This window comes from Mustela erminea, chromosome 1, assembly GCF_009829155.1.
Source record: "Mustela erminea isolate mMusErm1 chromosome 1, mMusErm1.Pri, whole genome shotgun sequence".
NCBI classification, from domain to species: Eukaryota; Metazoa; Chordata; class Mammalia; order Carnivora; family Mustelidae; genus Mustela; species Mustela erminea.
The window spans coordinates 124,347,883-124,366,813 of NC_045614.1; the positions used below are offsets into that span (position 1 = coordinate 124,347,883).

Consider the following 18,931-nt stretch of genomic DNA (forward strand, 5'->3'; position numbering starts at 1 on the left):
AGGTGGTTTGTTTGAGAATATTGCAAAACCATGGAAATCATGCTCCGGGATGTCAGAAGTAGTTCTAAGAATTTCTTGGGGTGGGGTAATGAGAAAGCACACGTACCCATGCACATTGACAAGGCTGTGAGTTTTGAAGAAGGAGAATGTTTTCCAAGCCAGGGGTCACACGTGGGTTTGGAAGTCAGTGGTCAATTCACTGCACAGCTTTGCCATGTACCAGCTGTCCCAACAAGTCACACATCCTTCTTGAGCCTCACGTTCTCATTCTTTTTTTTTTTTTTTTTTTGGAAGATTTTATTTAGTTATTACACAGAGAGAGAGAGATAGTGAGAGAGGGGGCACAAGTACAAGGGAGCTGGAGAGGGAGAAGAAGACTCCCCGCTGAGTGAGGCGCTCCATTTGGGGCTCTATCCCAGAATGCTGGGATCAAGACGGGAGCCCAAGGCAGAGGCTTAACAACTGAGCCACCCAGGTGCCACTCACGTTCTCATTCTTATTTATATAGTTATTTATTTATTTGACAGACAGAGATCACAAGTAGTCAGAGAGGCAGGCAGAGAGAGAGGAAGGGAAGCAGGCTTCCTGCTGAGCAGAGAGCCCGATGCGGGACTCAATCCCAGGACCCTGAGATCATGACCAGAGCTGAAGGCAGAGGGTTAACCCACTGAGCCACCAGGCACCCCTCACGTTCTCATTCTTAAACCCAGAGGTTTGCCCTGCGATTTGAGCGAAACACACCTGCAGAGTACTTGGCCGGGTGCCTCACCTAGCAGGAGTTAGATAATTTTTATAGAGAGTATGCGTTTATTAAATTGATTAAGCTTCATTCCTGAGTTCACAACCAAATTTTGCTAGAAGGAGGCGTGTGCCATAACAGATAGGCAGAAGCCCACTCTGCAGAGTCATCTGTCCCCGCAGTGAGTTGGGCAAATTAAGACCATATTTGCCACAAATTCATCAGGTGCTTTAACTCAAGATCTATCATTTTTAAATTTTAAAAAGTCAGAATCATACTTTCATACTTCGCAGGAATGTATCTTTAAACAAAAGGATCAGGTACATAGATATATACTTGCTTTCTTTGGCTCTGGCACTCATTAATTTTCTCCTGACTCCAAGTTTTCTGTGTCTACAAAAATATTACAGCACTTTTGCTCTACTTCTCAGGTCCATTTCAAGTTACTTCGAAGGCTTATCTTACACAAGGTGACCTCAGAAGTATATAGTTTCACTCTATTTTCCAATCTATGAAAATTGTGTCCCTTATCGAATAAAACTGGAGAAAGTTTCCAGCTCAAATAAAGGTAGGAGGGACTAGGAGACAAATGTTTCAGAGTACCAGGAAGACTCTATTATGACCTGTTTGTCTTTTGTTTACTTTGTTATCTGAGCCAATTATTAATAGACTGGTAAGATTGAGGCAATAGCAAGATTGAGGCAATAGCCAAGGTTTTTTTTAAGAGTACCGATTTCCCTTGATTCAAAGTCCCTAAGGCCTTTTGGGTAAACAACACCTGAAGATTCAATTCATGTCTGTGTACCGGTAGAATATGTTCTGACATCCTGGCTACCTGGAAAACAGTTTATTGTGATATATGGAATCTTGTTGAGATAGAATAGCCTTTATTGTCACAACTTGAGTCATGAAGTGCATTTGTTTTTATTTCATTGAAAGAATTAAGAATCCAGCCTGGGGACGCCTGGGTGACTCAGCCGGTTAAGCATCAACTTCCAGCCCAGGTCATCATCCCTGGATTCTGGATCAGGCTCCCTGTAGGGGGCGTCCCTGTAGGGAGCCTACTTCTCTTTCCTCTCCGACAGCCTGCTTTTTCGCCTTCTCTCTCACTATCTCTGTCGCTCTATCTCAAATAAATAGATAAAATCTTAAAAAAAAAATTCAGCTTGGTAAAACTGAAGTTCAAAAATTGAGATCTTGTGCTGGAATTGGGGGTAAATGGAATCATGTGAGATGGCGCCATCTAGTGGACAAAATGGTGTAATCCTACTCCTTTCGTTAACCAAGAGTAGTAGTACATACAGCAGCTGCCCTAGGACATAATGGAATTCAAAGGGAGAAAAACCATTTAGGATGATTAATTGATCCACAGATGGAAAAATTAAAAAGTCAGAAAATCAGTTTGTTGTTATAAGGCAACCACTAAGGGAATTTTTTTTTATCATACTTAGAATTTTCAAAATTCTGACATTCTTGAGTAACCAGATCAATGTTCATTAGTTCTTGTAGTATTTCACAAATATTTCTCCACTTGATTGTATCTGTACTGAATGTCAAAATATTTAATTAATTAGCTGGATTCTTGGTGGGGGAAAATTAGTTTCCGAGAATAAGTATGTTAGTTATAAAATGGTAATTACAAGACCTGAGTTCTTAATATCGTTAATTAAGTAATTGGTTTCTATCCCACCTTGTTTTTATCTGTGTTTGACTTATTTTACAAATAATGTAACTTGCAGGTGCCTCAGTTTCTTTTGTCTGCAAAAGGAAGGTACATGAATATTCAAAAAGGTTTTACTGGATGGGTGGTTGGTTATGTGCCTGGCACATTGATGGATACTGGGAACTCAGTGATGAATAAAACAAAGAACACATTCTTTAGAGGAAGTCCATAAAGAAATCATTTTATGATGAGGCAGAAAGAACAGTAATATACCCCAGCACATAGAAGTATCAAGGAGTGGTACCTAGCTCAGCCCCAGAAGTGAGTAGAGCTTTAGTCCAGAACCTCTACCTGGAGGAGTCCAAACCCTTGGGTAAGGCTTAAAGGATGAGTGAGAATTAATAAGAAAAGGAGATTGAGAGGATCCTCCAGGTCGAGGTTATCAGCAAATATGGATTTGTAAGATGATATTATGGGGGGGGGCATTTGACAAAACTGGGTTCTTTGGAACTGTTAAGAGCATAGGAATCCTACAAAGTATACAGAGTAGGATCCCAAAGGGACTCTGGTATTACAAAGTGGAGTGATAGGAGAAGCCTCAGAAGTGTCCCAGAGGGCCTGTCTTCTGTCTTGCAGACTTGGCTTCCTCTTTGCTGGTTGGCAACTAGCTTTTCCGTTTCGGCCTCCTAGGGAGTGAATTCATTGCCTGGGTTTAATGTACTCTTCACTGGAGTACAGTTTTACTATATTTCTCAAGTAAATCATAAAGGATACCACATGGAGGCATTAAACATGAGGTTAATGAAATGGTTAATGTTGCCATGTTACCTTCTAACTCACTGGTGCTGTAAATTGGAACACTGACTTCAAGAAATAAAATTTCAGAATCGATTGTGGTTCTACCCATATCTTAATAACACCCACCTTCAACTTCGAAGTTTTGTTTTTCCATTGGTGGTGACCTAGGTGTTTGTTTTGTTTGGAGGCTGATAATTAAAAAAAAAATAAAAATAAAAAGGAGAGGGAGAGGACTACTGCTAATACAAAATCATTACATTCTTAAACTAGGTATTTCTTTTATTTGCAAGAAAATAAATGGTTCGGCATGCCTGGGTGGCTCAGTCGGTTAAGCATCTGTCTTTGGATCAGGTCATGATCCCAGGGTCCTGTGATCAAGTCCCACATTAGGTTCCTTGCTCAGCGGCAAGCCTGCTTTTCCCTCCGCCTCTGTCCCCCCCCCCCACCCCTACTTGTGTTCTCTCTCTCTCTCTGACGAAAAATAAATAAGAAATATTATATTTATTTTTAAAGTAAGCTTTGTGCCCAATGTGGGACTCCTGAGATCAAGAATCACATGTTCTACTGACTGAGCCAGCCAGGGGCCCCTTTAGATGTATTTTAATGCCTCACTTGTTTATTTCTGTGTCCAAAGAACCAGTTTCCCCTTAAACTTCAAATGGACTAGAAAGACTTGGTAAAGTCCTTAAATGAATACCACTTTTGTCTCCACAGATACAGACTAGTTCCAAAGGTTTATTTTCCTGCACAGATTCATGATGTTGTGCATGCCACGAAGTATTTCCTGCAGCCGGAAGTCTTACACAAGTATTCGGTTGACCCAGACAGAATTGGCATCTCTGGTGACAGTGCTGGTGGGAATTTGGCCGCTGCTGTGGGCCAACAGGTAATAGCCCTGTGGTGCTGGTGGTGGGAGGGCACTGGCTCACCTCCTGCAGACGGACAGATTCTCCACCAGGTATGGCCAAGGCGGAGCAGGTGGGTTGGTCAGTAATGGGCCACGTCATTCAGATGACGGCACTTGGAGAACACGCTGATCTTTCTGAGGTAGGAAGAGAGGTCCGTGATAAAAGTGTCATCTCTCTGTCCTCAGAAAGGCCCCGATTACGACCATTATGAAAGAAGGGCTGATGTTTTATAGGACTCTCTTGCCGCTCAGGGCTATGCATGGAAATCAAGTATCCCCGGCTTCTTGTCCGTGTCAGACTTGCAAAATAGGGGTCTGTGTGCTTAAATTCCAATGCTGAGGTGGCTTCCTTAGAACTTGGAGTCAAATTGAAAAGTTAAAAAGCATTCCTCAAAGTTTGTTGGTTTGTTTGTTTTTTTAAATATAAAAGAAGAAAATGAAAATGGGTCAGCCACTTCAAATGTTATCTTACAAGTTCATTGAGCTTACTTGTTTAATTCTTTGAAAACTACCTAGCTCTAAGAGCACCCAGAATTTGGGGCAGCTGTGTAAGTTCAAAGATAAGTACATCTTTTTCCTCTGATGGATTCAATAAGTTTAGAACAGCAGCTCTGTCTTCTCGCCTCCAAATTTCTTTTGGTATCCCAGATAGCATCTGCCTTTTTATCTGTGGCAAACCTCGGTTTCTTCTCCTTTCTGCATGTGAAGAACTTTGTTCTCTGGCATTGGCACGTTTGCTATACCTGTGTCAAGTGTGGTAAGAAGAAAGTGCTAGTCCTTGAGGAGAGCCTCATGGGCTTCACAATGAGACAGAACTGGGATGGAATCCAGTCCCCCTGCTTTGAGAGCTACAGGGCTTTGGGCAAGCACCTTAACATCTCTAAGCCTCAGGAAAATGAGGATAATACCATATGATTGCAGGGCTGTTGCCAGAATTTTGTGAAATGATGTATATGCAATTCCTGGCACATATTAAAAGAACTATTAACCAATCATTTCCTTTTGCTTTGACAGAATAGTTTCATCTTCCCTGGGGATGGGGTTCTAAACTCCTGCGTGAAACAAAATTGTATGGCTAAAGTGACCTTGAAGATTGTTTAGTTGCTATAAAACACAGTGTCCTAGTTAGCTGCCCTTCAGAGAGGAAAAAAAAAGAAAGAAAAAGAAACCAGAAAAAAAAAGTCTTTGAAAAAATATATGAATAAGGGCTGAGAGGGGAGGATAATGTGTGGAAATAGTTCAAGATACTTGTTGAATAAATAAATCAAATAATACTAATTTATAAATAATAAATAAAAATAAATAAAAAATTTTTGACAGACTCAAAAAAAGAAAAAATGAAAATATATATCATTTTAGATACTAGAACTCTGTCTAAAATGAAGCAGTATGTTTGCATTTTGCGGGGGCATAGGGGATTTGAGATCTGCTGAGGTAGGGGATGCACTGACGTTCCCATTTCAACCTCAACTCTGGGGTGCACGCTCATTAAAGAGAATGGAAGGCACGTTGCCAACACCATTTAAATTCTCTCACCCAGCGTGAACACTAACTGCTCATCGGAGGAGATATCCTAAGGTCCTGCTCCAACACTTTGGAGTCCCATCATCGGTTCCTTTAGCTTTTCCTACCCTTCTCTTCTGGAAGGGTCAGCTAGTTTGTTTCTCTCCAGGAAGCCATTGCCTTTTTTGGGCCTTGCAGAGCATAGTGAACTAAATAAGGTTCATAGGTTATCCATCCGTCGTATCCAGCAGAGTGTGCTACTGCCAAAGAATGGAGACAAGTGAAGTGTGCGTGGGGGTTTAAAGACCTAAGAGATGGTGTACATTTGAAGGGTTCATTCAAACATCATACCTTTCTCAGTAAATATCCAGCAGCTTGATTGGGGCAGTGGTGGTGGTGGGGGTGTTATTTTTTTTATTTTTTATATTTTTAAAGATTTTTTATTTTATTTATCTGACAGACAGAGATCACAAGTAGGCAGAAAGGCAGGCAGAGAGAGGAGGAAGCAGGCTCCCCGCTGAGCAGAGAGCCTGATGTGGGGCTCGATCCCAGGACCCTGGGATCATGACCCGAGCTGAAGGCAGAGGCTTTAACCCACTGAGCCACTCAGGCGCCCCGGGAGTTTTATTTTTTAAACTACATTACTTAATCCCATGGCTGGTGGAAATTTCACACTTTTATCCTCTGCTTGGTTTAAAGTAAGGTAGGTATCAAGCTACTATATAAGGTGTGATTTCTATGAAAGGAGCCATGCCAAAAGAAATAATGTGTTTGCTTCCTCCTCCCCAGTTTTCTCAAGATGCCAACCTCAAAGACAAGTTCAAGGTGCAAGCTTTAATTTACCCAGTCCTACAAGCTTTAGATTTCAACACACCCTCTTACCAGCAAAATGTGAACACGCCGATCCTACCCCGTTACGTCATGGTAAAGTACTGGGTAGACTACTTCCAAGGCAACCATGACTTTGTCCAGGCAATGATAGTCAACAACCACACTTCTCTTGACGTGGAAGAAGCTGTTGCCCTCAGGGCCCGTCTAAACTGGACGTCCCTCTTGCCGGCCTCCATCACAAAGGGCTACAGGCCCGTCATGCAGACCACTGGCAATGCCAGGATTGTGCGGGAGATCCCTCAGCTGCTGGATGCCCGGGCAGCCCCTCTCATCGCTGATCAGGAAGTCCTGCGGCACCTCCCAAAGACCTATATTCTGACGTGTGAGTACGACGTCCTAAGAGACGATGGGATCATGTACGCCAAGCGTCTGGAGAGCGCAGGTGTGGAGGTGACCCTTGATCACTATGAGGATGGTTTCCACGGCTGCATGATTTTCACCAGCTGGCCCACCAACTTCTCAGTGGGAATCCGGACTAGGAATAGTTACATCAAGTGGCTGGATCAAAACCTGTGAACGAGTCACATTTCTAGAATGTGTGAGCCCCTCTTGACCTCCTGCACCTGCTTCGGAAATTGATGCACTTTTTAGTTGACTGATTTCCCCCGGTGACTTGTGAGTGACGTAATCTCTATTCCTTGCATACCCTGTGTGAATTTAATTTCTGGAAATGTGCTTAACTAATGTACGTACAAAATGTCTGAGGCTGGTTCTCAAAGCGGGCCAGTCTCTCTGTTCTTGTTGTTTTAGCCAAACTACTACCAATACTCACGACTGCAGAGAACAGGACAAGGAGCTGAAATAGCTTTAGGTTCTGTCTTCCTCAAGAAAATCTTTCTAGAAGAAATTCTTCCAGCTGTGGATGACATAGTGACGTTTAATGAGTAAAGAAAATGTGGGCTCTTCTTCAGCTTGCTAGGGTCTACTTTAAATTCAGAGCAGTGTTACCTGTGTGCACATAAAGGTCAGTGCTGGGTACCAAGTGCCCTCTGTTCTTTACAGATAGATGGTTTTGTTTCCTATGGGAATTTCGGCCAAGGTGTTCTAGCAAGGACAAGTTTCTCAAATGCCTTTCTTCCTTTAGAGTGTTGATGTTATGGGATAGCTATCTCTAAGTCCAGTCGAGTTAGAACAATACTTGAAAGTTACTTTCTACCACTATTATTAGAAAATATAGTCGCATGGATTGGAAATCTTGTACATTGCTACATTTTTTGGGTATGCTCTCTCCATTGGGGAGATCTTCTGGGAGCAAATTCATTTAGATTTAGGATAAATCTTCTAGTACAGAACAAGTAAAAACAGACAAACGAACAGACCTATTTATTTTCATAAGTAATACTTCTGACGTAAATTACCAAAAGCAGTGTGTAATATATTTGGCATAGTCAGGAAAGAAGATACATTTAATATTGAAATTATGAAAAATATCTTCAGAGGGTCTAGTTTATTCTTGAAAACTCAATTTTTTCACTTACATGGCTTTAAAATGGGGCTATTTTGGTATATATGATGTATTGTTTATTTTTTTAAGTTATTTAATGTTAATATATACAGCTAGACTTAAGATTTTTCAAAATAATGTCTATAATGAATATTAAAAATAATGATATTTTTTAAAAAAGAAACTACCTTAGAATTATATCCACATGTAATTTTATGGAAAGACGTAAAGTAGCTACTAATACTACTACACATTAGGCTTAAATATTTTGATGCTTATATGCAATCACAAATTAAAATAATTAGAAACTGTGACTACACCCGGTAAAGTCGTCTAAGTTTATAGCTCAGTAACTTCAGTAAGACACACACTGCTCGTTTCTGCCCTCCTCTGTGGTCAGAGGAACACTAGCTCATATTCTGCTGGGTGACGCATCCATTGGCACCTGGTACCTTCACCTCTTCTTATCTCCTTCCAGCCTGGTCTCGAAGTTACGATACCCCAAGCTTGACTTCGTGTAAAGCCTTCACTGCCAGTGGGAACATCTTTGGCATAGGAAGGGACTCCGATTCTGGGTTGAGTACCTCTGCCCTCCTTCCTGCCACTCTGACCACTGCCCCGCCACACACACACCTGCACCCCCCCACACCTCCCCCATTCTTTGCAAGGGCTGCAGAGGGCAATGGGACAGCCTGGTTATGATATGGCCTGTCCATCAGTGGAGAGGATGGAGAGGAAGTGAAAGCTTCTCACTCGTTTGAAAGGGAGGCACTAACCACCTCTGCATTGAAATCAGTGAAAATGTGCACCCTTATTTTTCATTTATTGTATAAGCCAGTAGCATTTTATATATAAAATGTGTGTGTGTGTGTGTGTGTGTGTGTGTGTGTGTGTTTGCCTCTGTGTATATAAAAAATAATCATGCAGATTAACATGCTAATGGACAGAGATAAGTCATTTACCATCTCTGGGCCTTTTTCCCTTCCCTCTAAAATCAGCACTTTGAATTACTTTGAGTTAATCTACGAGGTCCCTTCCAAACGTAAATTCCAAGCATTTTGTCAGTCTGACAAATCATATTGACTTCTCTAGTGTTTTGGTTTTTTGTTTTGTTTTGTTTTGTTTTCTGGGGTTTTTTTGTAGGTCATTTTTTCGTATACATAGACACAAGTATCATCGAAGATTTTGTTTTTCTAAAAAAAACAGGATTTTGTTTCTTAACTCTTTGACAGCTACTCTCCTCATTTAATACTGTTGGGGTTTTTAAATACCATTTGAAGGGACCAATGTCTGGGCCTTATTTTGAGGTTATCGACCTCCAGACATAAAGGAAAATATACATGCAAAAAGTTTCTTAAAATGGCATGTTTTCCCCCCAGAATTAGGAGCTAAATGCTATGGTAATTACAGACACCAAATGATTCTAGATCTTTAAAGGGTTTTCTTGGATGAACACACAGTGAAAGAAAAAGGATCAACCACTGTTTCAAATGAAACACTTGAGTTTCATTAAAGCTTTAATGTGTGTGAATAATTTGTCCAATGACTTGTTACTGGATCCTATCTCAGACCTTGCTTGAAGTTCTTTTTTTGAAATTCTCCCTGGAATATTAACAGTTGGGAGTCAGGATACACAAAAACCAGTAGGTACAAGAGAGTTTAAACCAACCAGAAATCTGAGTGCTAAGAACTCCTTGGGGAAACCTATAGAGTTTATGGTGAAGATATTTTAGTGTGGGGGTGAATTCTCTCTTTTTTCAAGTTTTTGTTCTTATATTAAGAAGTTTATGCTCTGCAGATTAATTTTATAGTATGATGGCTTTGTTTTGTTTTCCTATTTTATGAAAAAAAAGTTGATAGTCTTTTTTAATATTGTTGTTCGTGAAATATGAACATAAATATATGAAGAAAAAACCTTGAAGTGCTGCAAATATTGTGGAGTGTAAATTAGTCTTAACATTTTATCATTGATTTGTGAAGAATTTGAGACTATTGTATAATTATCTTGGTGGCTGTGATATTTTATGCATGACCTTTTAACCTTTGACTTTTTGCTCATTTCCCACTGCCAAGAGGAAGGCAGATTTTATGAAGGATTTTAGTAGCAAATCTATTTTATAAGATGAAAATCCAGGGTGGAGGTAGGAAAGCCTGTATCTGTTTTGACTCAAGTTTAGAAATAAAATGGCTCCATCTGGGAATGTGCCTCTTTTACTTCTCGTCTCTTTTTCTGGTTCCCATCTCTCCCTCTGTATCTCGGGTCCCTAGCCGCAGCTCTGCCCAAATCTTCTGCCACCGGAGTCCCGGAGCTGCCTTTCAGTCACAGAGAGGTTGGTCAGTGGCCTCCGTGATGACATTCATTTCATGTCTGGATGCAGTATGTGCTGCTTACATTGGGGAAACCAGCCTCGGACTGGCTAGAATCTTTGCAAAAGTGAGGCAGGCCCTGAGACTATTTGGGGACTTTCAATCCACGGATTAGAAAGGGATGATCCTTGCTGCAAATGAATTTGGATTTAAAGCAGTTCAGCCACGGAAGTATCAATAGCGCTAGAAGTAAGTTTTCAAATTGACCCTGACATTACAAGCAAATCTAATAATTCCACACTTGAGTTTATTATGCCAAGTTTATATCAGTGTTACAGGAATAACATTGGAGTTCAAAGTGAATTGTTCGTGTTGGTTCTGAACGGTCACATACCTGTGTGTAAATTATGTTTTCCCACTCAGTTGTAGTTTCTTTTATCTTCTCCAACGGAATCTCTAGGGTAGAGCTCTACTTTGTTGGGAAGATCCACTAACAGTTCCAGCAATTCTCCTTCAGAGCATTGACGATGTACTCCATGTGCTTTAGTATTGTTTCTATTGTCAATGTCATTTTTTTATCTCCCTTTTTTTTTTTTTAATAACATCTCTTATTTTCCAATACATCCTGTAGTTAAACATCTAGAAGATGTTGGTATCAGGACCAGCCTCCCCAGACCTCAAAGACTGGAGACATAGACACGATTTCTAGTAGGTGTGTATTACAAACTGGACAGCCCTGTCACTTTAGAACCAGCATCTTGTGTCATTAGACAGGCTGGTGACATCTTGTGTCTTGTGGGGCAAGGCTCCTCCCCCAGATTTTCTTACAGCGGACCCACTGTTGACAGGAGGTTGAGGGCCCCACCTTCTGGACAGACTGTCTGTCCAAAGGAGACCCAGCCCTTCCAGTCACCAGGCTTACTTCAGCCCCTCTGACCACCGTGGATGGCTGCTGTTTGCCATCTCACCTTTCTGTTTGCAATTCTCGGTATTTAGTTGTGTTTGTTTTCTGTTCTCCCCATATTTAAATGTAAGCTCCATGAAGGCAGGGACTTTGTTTTGTGCATTCCTGTTTCCTCAGCATTTAGAACAGAGCACACCACAGTGGACTATCAAAACGTGTTGTTTTTGTTATTTTAAAGAGAGAGAGATTGGTGGAGAGAGGGGCAAAGGGAGAGGGAGAGAGAAAAATCCCAAGCAGGCTCCATGCCCAGCACAGAGCCCAATGCAGGGCTCCGTCTCTCAACTCTGAGATCACCACTTCAGCCAAAATCAAGAGTTGGACACTCAACCGACTGAGCTACCCAGGGGCTCCTCAAAATGTGTTTTTGAATAAATAAATCCTCGCTGGAAAAAAAAAAAAAAGAGCTTATAAGAACTGGGTTATTATTTTTCATGTGTTTCTTTTAGAAGTAAATTAAGTTTATGTCAAATATAAAAAACTACTTTAGATGGAAATTATTGCCTTAAACATTTCTAAGAAAATTTAAATAATTCAAAATAATTACATACCTGTTTTTAACTACTACATTTTAAAGCAAAAACAAATGTTTTTAAGTGAATGGTAATGATGGGGAGAACAAAAACAAAAGAAATATAGAAAATAATTAAATTTTCTTTGCAGCTCACTGACAAGTACTTCAAACTGTCAGGGTGACCTTCCTCCAGGACCTCAGTGGCCTCACTGTTAATACATTGCTAGAGGCAAAAGGCAACCTTAACTTGACATTAGCCTGACCTCCAGGATCCTGTAAGTCTTCTTCAACATATAAAAATCCTTTTGGAAACTTGCTTTATCGCTATCCTCCTGCCCCCAAATATATGTTAGCAATCATCTTCCTAACATATGGCCCACTGATACTCATCTGAAGGCTCTGAAGACTACGTTTTACTAGACAGTAGTAAATGACCTTATCTTACACAACAGCTAGCCCATCAAGGTCCTGAAAACCTTGCTTCCAAATTCCTTAGAGGCATACACCATCCTTAACCCCCTCCCAACTTAAAAGTATCTAATCAATCACCTGTCACAACCCCGTGCAGCTCTTTCTGCCCACGGGTCCTGTCCTTGTGCCTTACTGAAACCACCTTCTTGTGCTGAAGACGTCCTCAGAATTCCCTCTTGACCATTCATTCCCAGACCCTGAATATTCTGTCACATCCGATAAAGTGAAGGGATTTTTTTTTCTCTTCCTTCTATGGCTCAAGTCCTTCCTGTATTTTTCTTAACAGATATTGGCCGAGGTTTTTACTGTGTTAAATAAAACTGTCACAGGGGTGCCTGGGTGGCTTAGTGGGTTAAATAAAGCCTCTGCCTTCAGCTCCGGTCATGATCTCAGGGTCCTGGGATCGAGCCCTGCATCAGGCTCTCTGCTTAGCAGGGAGCCTGCTTCCCCTCCTCTCTCTGCCTGTCTTTCTGCCTATTTGTAATCTCTCTCTGTCAAATAAATAAATAAAATATTTTTAAAAAATAAAATAAAACTGTCGCAAAGTGCCCTAAAAGAATGATATAACATAACATATTTCACCAGGTGTTCCATGGAAGTCCATTTAAGAACCTGAGAAATTTTAAACAGTTAAAGCAATTCTACCCCTTTTAGGAGATTGTCTTCTTTCTGGTCTCATTATTCTTTAATAGGGAATCAAATTCTATGTTCTTTATTCCAGTTAAATTCATGCAATAGGGGCACTTGGCTGGCCCAGTTGGTTGAGAATGTGTCTCTTGATCTCAGAGTTGTGAGTTGGAGCCCCACACTGGGTGTAGAGATTACTAAAAAAAAAAAAAAAAAAAAAAAATTAGACTTAAAAAAAAATCATGCAAAAATATTTATTTGCTTGGCCACAGATTAAAATTATTTTAAGTTTTCTTCTGTAAGATAAAAGGTTTACCAAGCTAAGTAACTTCGTATTATCCCCTGCCGACTTCATTTCCACCATTCTGTTAAAATGAAGTTTCCTGTCTTCTATACAAAGCCAGTACATCAGTTTGCCTCCTTAATTGATTCATTATGGTCTCATTCAAGGACATGTGAAAGTATCTCCCCTTTCTCCTAGACCTTTTACTCTTCCTTGAACTATTCACTCCTTCGTTTTGGTCTATAAAGAGAGTCAAATCTGTCCTGTCCAGAAAAAATTCTCTCTTGGTCCTTTATCTCCACTGTGTCTTCCTTCCGACCCAAACACAAAATAACTCTTTTCGTTATTTATTGCTGAGTCATAAATTAGGCTGAGACTCGTAATTTAAAACACTAGCCATTTGTTACTGCATGATTCCGGGTTGACTAAGTTTAGCCCAGTGGCTCGCCGGCCACCAGGCTAACTAGGGCTGTAGCAGACCCACCTGCTGACTAGGGCCATAGTCTGAGAGTGCTCTGCTAGGCTGGAACGTCACGATGGGGCTCACTACAAGCCTGACAGTTTTTGCTGGCCAGTAGCTGGGTGACTTGGTTCTCCAGCACATGGCCTTTCCTCCTGTTTGGGAATTCTAGAAGCATGGCATGGGGATTGCATGATGGAGGATTCTGAGTGTGCAAAAGTGGGAAGGTTTGTACCTCTTAAGATCCAGTTTTGGAAGTTGCCCAGCATCATTTTACCATATCCCATTGGTCAAAGCAAATCACAGCCCAGATTCAGGGGAGGGGAAACAGGCACCACTGCTTCCTGCTTCCTGCTCACCGGAAGGAATGACAAGGAATTAAAGTCATCTTCGATGCACCACAATTCCTGCCTGGAAAGAATGTTCATTTCTGCAAGTCATTGACAAGAACAAAACCCTCTGCTTACATTTACAGCACATCAGACGATGGGGAGTATTTTCCATAGATTACTTCTGGCCCCGTATGTTCTTGACCTTGTTTTTCCTCTACTACCCCTTGAACTTCTGGTGCTGGTGCAGTAGTTCCTATTTTAATACAACTGGCCCTGTACTTCAGCAGAGGGTGGGGTATGGGGACTCCTGGAAGTTATTCCTCTACTGGATGAGTCAGCAGTAGCTGAAGAAGATGTGAATCACATAAATATATCCCACTAAACCCAAGGCCAATGCACTGCCAACTCAATTTTCCCCTTGACCAGACCCCCCAGAACATCTGTAACCATTCTAAGCATCCAGAGAATTTGTGATGGACAAACTAGGGTGGAGTCACTGATACGAACAAGGGCAGGTAAAAGGTATTTTTAACATTCGTGTATTTTAAAAAGGCAATAATCTTGTGCATCTGTGAGTGGGGTCCCTCTGGTTCCCTGAATGGGACCCATGCATGTGAGAGGCCCTAAGCTCAAGTTTTATGGTAAATCTGCCCCTGCATAAGATTCAGATTCATGCTTTCACCTTCATTCTAAATGCCTCCCTGGGCCCTCTGATAACCCCACTGGTGCAGCAAGTCCCAAACTAAATATATGCATTGTCTTCTTGCTCTGCATTGGTGTGGACTTACCTAGGCCTTCTTTTACCAGGTCCTACTTCTGCTCTCTCTCCGGTCACCCAAGCTAGGACTGTGAGAGTTGTCTTTACCTTCTTAGTCCTTCAACTTTTTTCTTAAAGATTTTATTTCTTTATTTCTTTATTTCTTTATTTCTTTATTTATTTTTGAGAGACAACATGGGGGAAGTGGGAGAGGGGAAGAAGTAGGACTCCATCCCAGGACCCTGGGATCATGACCTGAGCTGAAGGCAGATGCTTAACTAACTGAGCCACCCAGGCACCCCATAGTCCTTCAACTTTGTCAGTCATGGAGTCCAATCAATCTACTTCCCAAATATTTCTAGATAAAATACTTACATATTTAATATTTATAAGAGATTTAAATAAAAATGCAAACAACAAATATGTATATCTCAAACATGCAAAATCCATTGCCTTCTTTCCAAGCCTGGACAGTCTGTTCTAGTTCCAAGCTTAAAGTCCTTCAGGCCATTGGTTAGGATCAGGGCATCAAATGCGACAAGCACGGTGCCCCCTCATGGCCCCACCCCTGCAGACTTAGGCAGCCATGCTTCTCCAAGTGTGGTCTGGGCACCCTTGGAGGCCTACAGAATCAAAACAATTCTGGTAATAATACTGTGATGTTATTTGCCTTCATCACTGTTTTCCTTTCATGAGTGGAGATTCCCAGCTGCTACTGGACATGTGGACCAGTTTCAACAGGTAGGATGTTGGCTCATATTAAGCCAGACATGAATGATTTTTGGAAAGATGCAAAACAATGCCACACTTCCACTCATTTGTGTTGGGTAAAATTTTGCATTTCATTTTCCATAAAATACAGCTTAAGCTTAACATGTAATTAATTCCTAATACCGTAAACATCAATAAACAAAGTCCCTATGAACAAAAGCTCTTTGGGTCCTCCAAAATTTTAAAGAATGTAAGGTCCTGAGACCAAAACATTGGAGCTCTGCTATTGTACAGTCTCATCGATTGGCAAGCCCTATATGTTGTGCTAGGCGGTAGATAGCCAACACTGAACTTATTATCATGGTTTGAAATACCCACCCTGTGTCCTCTTCCTTCTGCCTTTCTTTGTCCTTTCCTCATCTTCCTCTGCCAGCCTCCTCCAGGGTACCTCTCCTAACTTCTCCCTCCGCCGGTGGATTCATGTATCCCTCCACTTTGGTCTTACTGCAGGATATTTTTTCTCCCCAGTGCCCATGGTTCCTGGTCACATCACTTCTAAGAATGAAGAGGTAGACCAGAGAGAGTGGTGAAGACCAAAACAAAGTTGACTGAGCGATAGCAAAAATGACAGTACAAAGCTCCCAAAGAGAGAGGGGACCCGAATGGGTTGCCACCAGAGTTTCTAAGTCTAGGGGTTCTTAGAAGCTTCTTGATAGGCTGTTTTAATCTGATTAACCCTTGCTGTGTGTGTCATCCAATCAGGTTTTTGTCTTCTATCTATCACAGGGAAAAGGGTGGAGGGCTCTTTCCCCTGAGGAGCAAAATCCTTTCAAGCGTGGTTTCCTCTTGGGAAGGTTCTGCCTTCCTATTATCCTTCATTAGTCTCACAGTGCACTGGACACTCGGTGCTGGGTAATTTTTAGTGGGTCTGAGTCCCTCACAAGACCGTGGGATCCTTGAGGTTGGCCCGAGTGAGCAGCACTTTTGTCATCCGGATGGCTGGGTGGCTGACACAGTCCTCTCACAGAATAGGCACTCAAGGAATCTTGGCTGAACGAATGTTCTCATGTTCTCACAAAGTAAAACAGTGTTTTTCTTCCTAACATATAAAATTATGCTTGATTCTATTATATTTAATATATTTGCTTATCTATATCCTTCAAATAAAATCCGTTTTGTTTTGCTTTTGTTTTCCTGCAGATTTTTTTTTTAACTAACGCATTAAAAATTTATTTGGTTTGCATTAAAAATTTATTTGGTTTGGGGGGCGCCTGGTGGCTCAGTGGGTTAAAGCCTCTGCCTTCAGCTCAGGTCGTGATCCTGGGATTCTGGGATCGAGCCCCGCATCGGGCTCTCTGCTTGGTGGGGAGCCTGCTTCCTCCTCCTCTCTCTGCCTGCCTCTCTGCCTACTTGTGATCTCTGTCTGTCAAATGAATGAATAAAATCTTAAAAAACCAAAATTTTATTTGGTTTGGGGCAACTGGGTGGTTCAGTCGGTTAAGGTCTGCCTTTGGCTCAGGGTTCTGGGATCAAGTCCTGAGGCAAGCTCCCTGCTCAGCAGGGATTCTGCTTCTCCCTCTCCCACTGCTGCTGCCCCGCTTGTGTGCTCTCTCTCTCTCTCTGTCTGTCTAACAAATAAAATAATAAAATGAAACAAAGCAAAATAAAATATAAAAAAATGTAAAGGCCTAATGGTTTAAAAAAAAAAAAAAAACCAACTTGGTCAGCAAATGAAATCCTGAAACCTACCTACTGTATAATATTTTTAAATTCAAGGCAACTGCCAGCAGAGGGCACTCTTGAAAGGCGATGGCATTAACCATCCTCCATATTGTGTTTCACCTGGAATTTTGGAAAAAAGATTTGCTTTCTGTAATGTTTTATATTTATCAAAGATAAATAAAAGGCCATGCTATGTTTCATAACAGAATAAATTAAGTTGGATTTTTTTAACGTGGAGAGACTATAAAATCCTCATTAAATACCTCCTAGAGAACAACTGAATTCTCAAAACAAAGCAAAACAAAACAGAAAAAGGACTTTTACTGATCCTTTGTTAGAGCATGACTCATCTCCCTGCCCACCAAAGTGTTTGTCTGTTTCTCTTACATGGTTTTATTCAAGGTCTGTAATTGCCATCCCCTTGGAAAGAAGCTGACAGAAAAATGGTGTTCTGCATTTTTGAAGGACCATTTAATGCAGCGGAGAATACAGGACCCTCATCTTTTGTTCTGCCTGCGGGCAAACCTTAGGCACCCAGCATTGGGTGGGTCCTTAGATGCAAAGAAACTGCCTTTGAAAATAATCTGTAAGGCAAGCTAGGTGGCCTTCAAAAGCTAAAGCACATTTTCAATTCAAAGAACATTCAACAGTGACATTTGCAGGACTGCCATACTTTTATTGTTTTTACTTTTACCTTTTTTCTTATCTTTTTTTTTTAGATATTATTTATTTATTTGACAGAGAGAGATCACAAGTAGGCAGAGAGGTAGGCAGAGAGAAAGAGAGAGGAGGAAGCAGGCTCTCCACTGAGCAGTGAGCCTGATGTGGGGCTCAATCCTGGGACCCTGAGATCATGACCTGAGCTGAAGGCAGAGGCCACTGAGCCACCCAGGTGCCCCAGGATTGCTATACTTTTTTTTTTTTAATTTTTTCAAATATATTATTTATTTGACTTCAGAGATCACAACTAGGCAAAGAGGCAGGCAGAGAGAGAGAGGGCGGAAGCAGACTCCCTGCTGAGCAGAGAGCCCAGTGCTATGCGGGGCTCCATCCCAGGACCCTGAGATCATGACCTGAGCCTAAGGCAGAAGCTTAAGCCACTGAACCACCCAGGCGCCCCAATCATACTTTTAAAAAACATAATATGTTCTGTGGCTAAGGGGGAAAATCTTGTCCCTCACTCAGCTCACATGGAACAGAGAAAAGGGCATGAACTAGCAGTTAGTAAACCAGAACTCCATTTCCAGCTCTGCCAGCAAATATCTCAGCAAATATAGGTAAATCTTTGTTAGTGCCTTGGTTCTACCATTTAAAAGGTTGTATTTGTCTAAACATCTTCTTTATTCCACAAAAATACTGGGGGCAGCTTATAATTAAACAAAATATACAATGAAATAATGACATAGAAATAGAAGCTCATAGCCAAGGAAAAGAACAAAAATCTGCCAGCTAGAAAATTCATTGCTTCGGGGCGCCTGGCAGGCTCAGTCAGTAGAGCATTTGACTCTTAATCTTGGGGTTGTGAGTTCAAGCCCCACCCTGGACATAGAGGGTACTGGAAGGAAGAAAGAAAGAAAGAAGGAAGGAAGGGAGGGAGGGAGAAAAGAAAAAGAAAAATCAGTTTCTTTGGTTAATTTCTTGTTTGACTCTGAGCACCCTGACAGTTGAGGCAAAAAGTCAAAACCATGGTCAATGATTCAGCCTGCTACGTAACAAAGCATTTCAATTTCTCAGGGGTGACCGTCTTTCCCTAGCACTAAATATTAAAAGAAAATTCCTACCTGTGCTCGGGATAATGTCTTCAAATATTTTAAAGTGAATATAACAGGAACCTTTGATAT

General features: G+C 41.3%; 1 protein-coding gene across 1 annotated transcript in view; it reads left to right on the forward strand.

Moving 5' to 3' along the window:
• NCEH1 (neutral cholesterol ester hydrolase 1) overlaps positions 1-10,146 on the forward strand; it is a 57,801-nt gene extending 47,655 nt beyond the window's left edge. Inside the window, exons 4-5 of the mRNA XM_032341103.1 lie at positions 3,915-4,086; positions 6,400-10,146. Coding sequence (XP_032196994.1) covers positions 3,915-4,086; positions 6,400-7,017 — 790 coding nt within the window. The 3' untranslated portion in view covers positions 7,018-10,146. The remainder of the gene's footprint in view (positions 1-3,914; positions 4,087-6,399) is intronic.
• Positions 10,147-18,931: the final 8,785 nt, after the last annotated feature.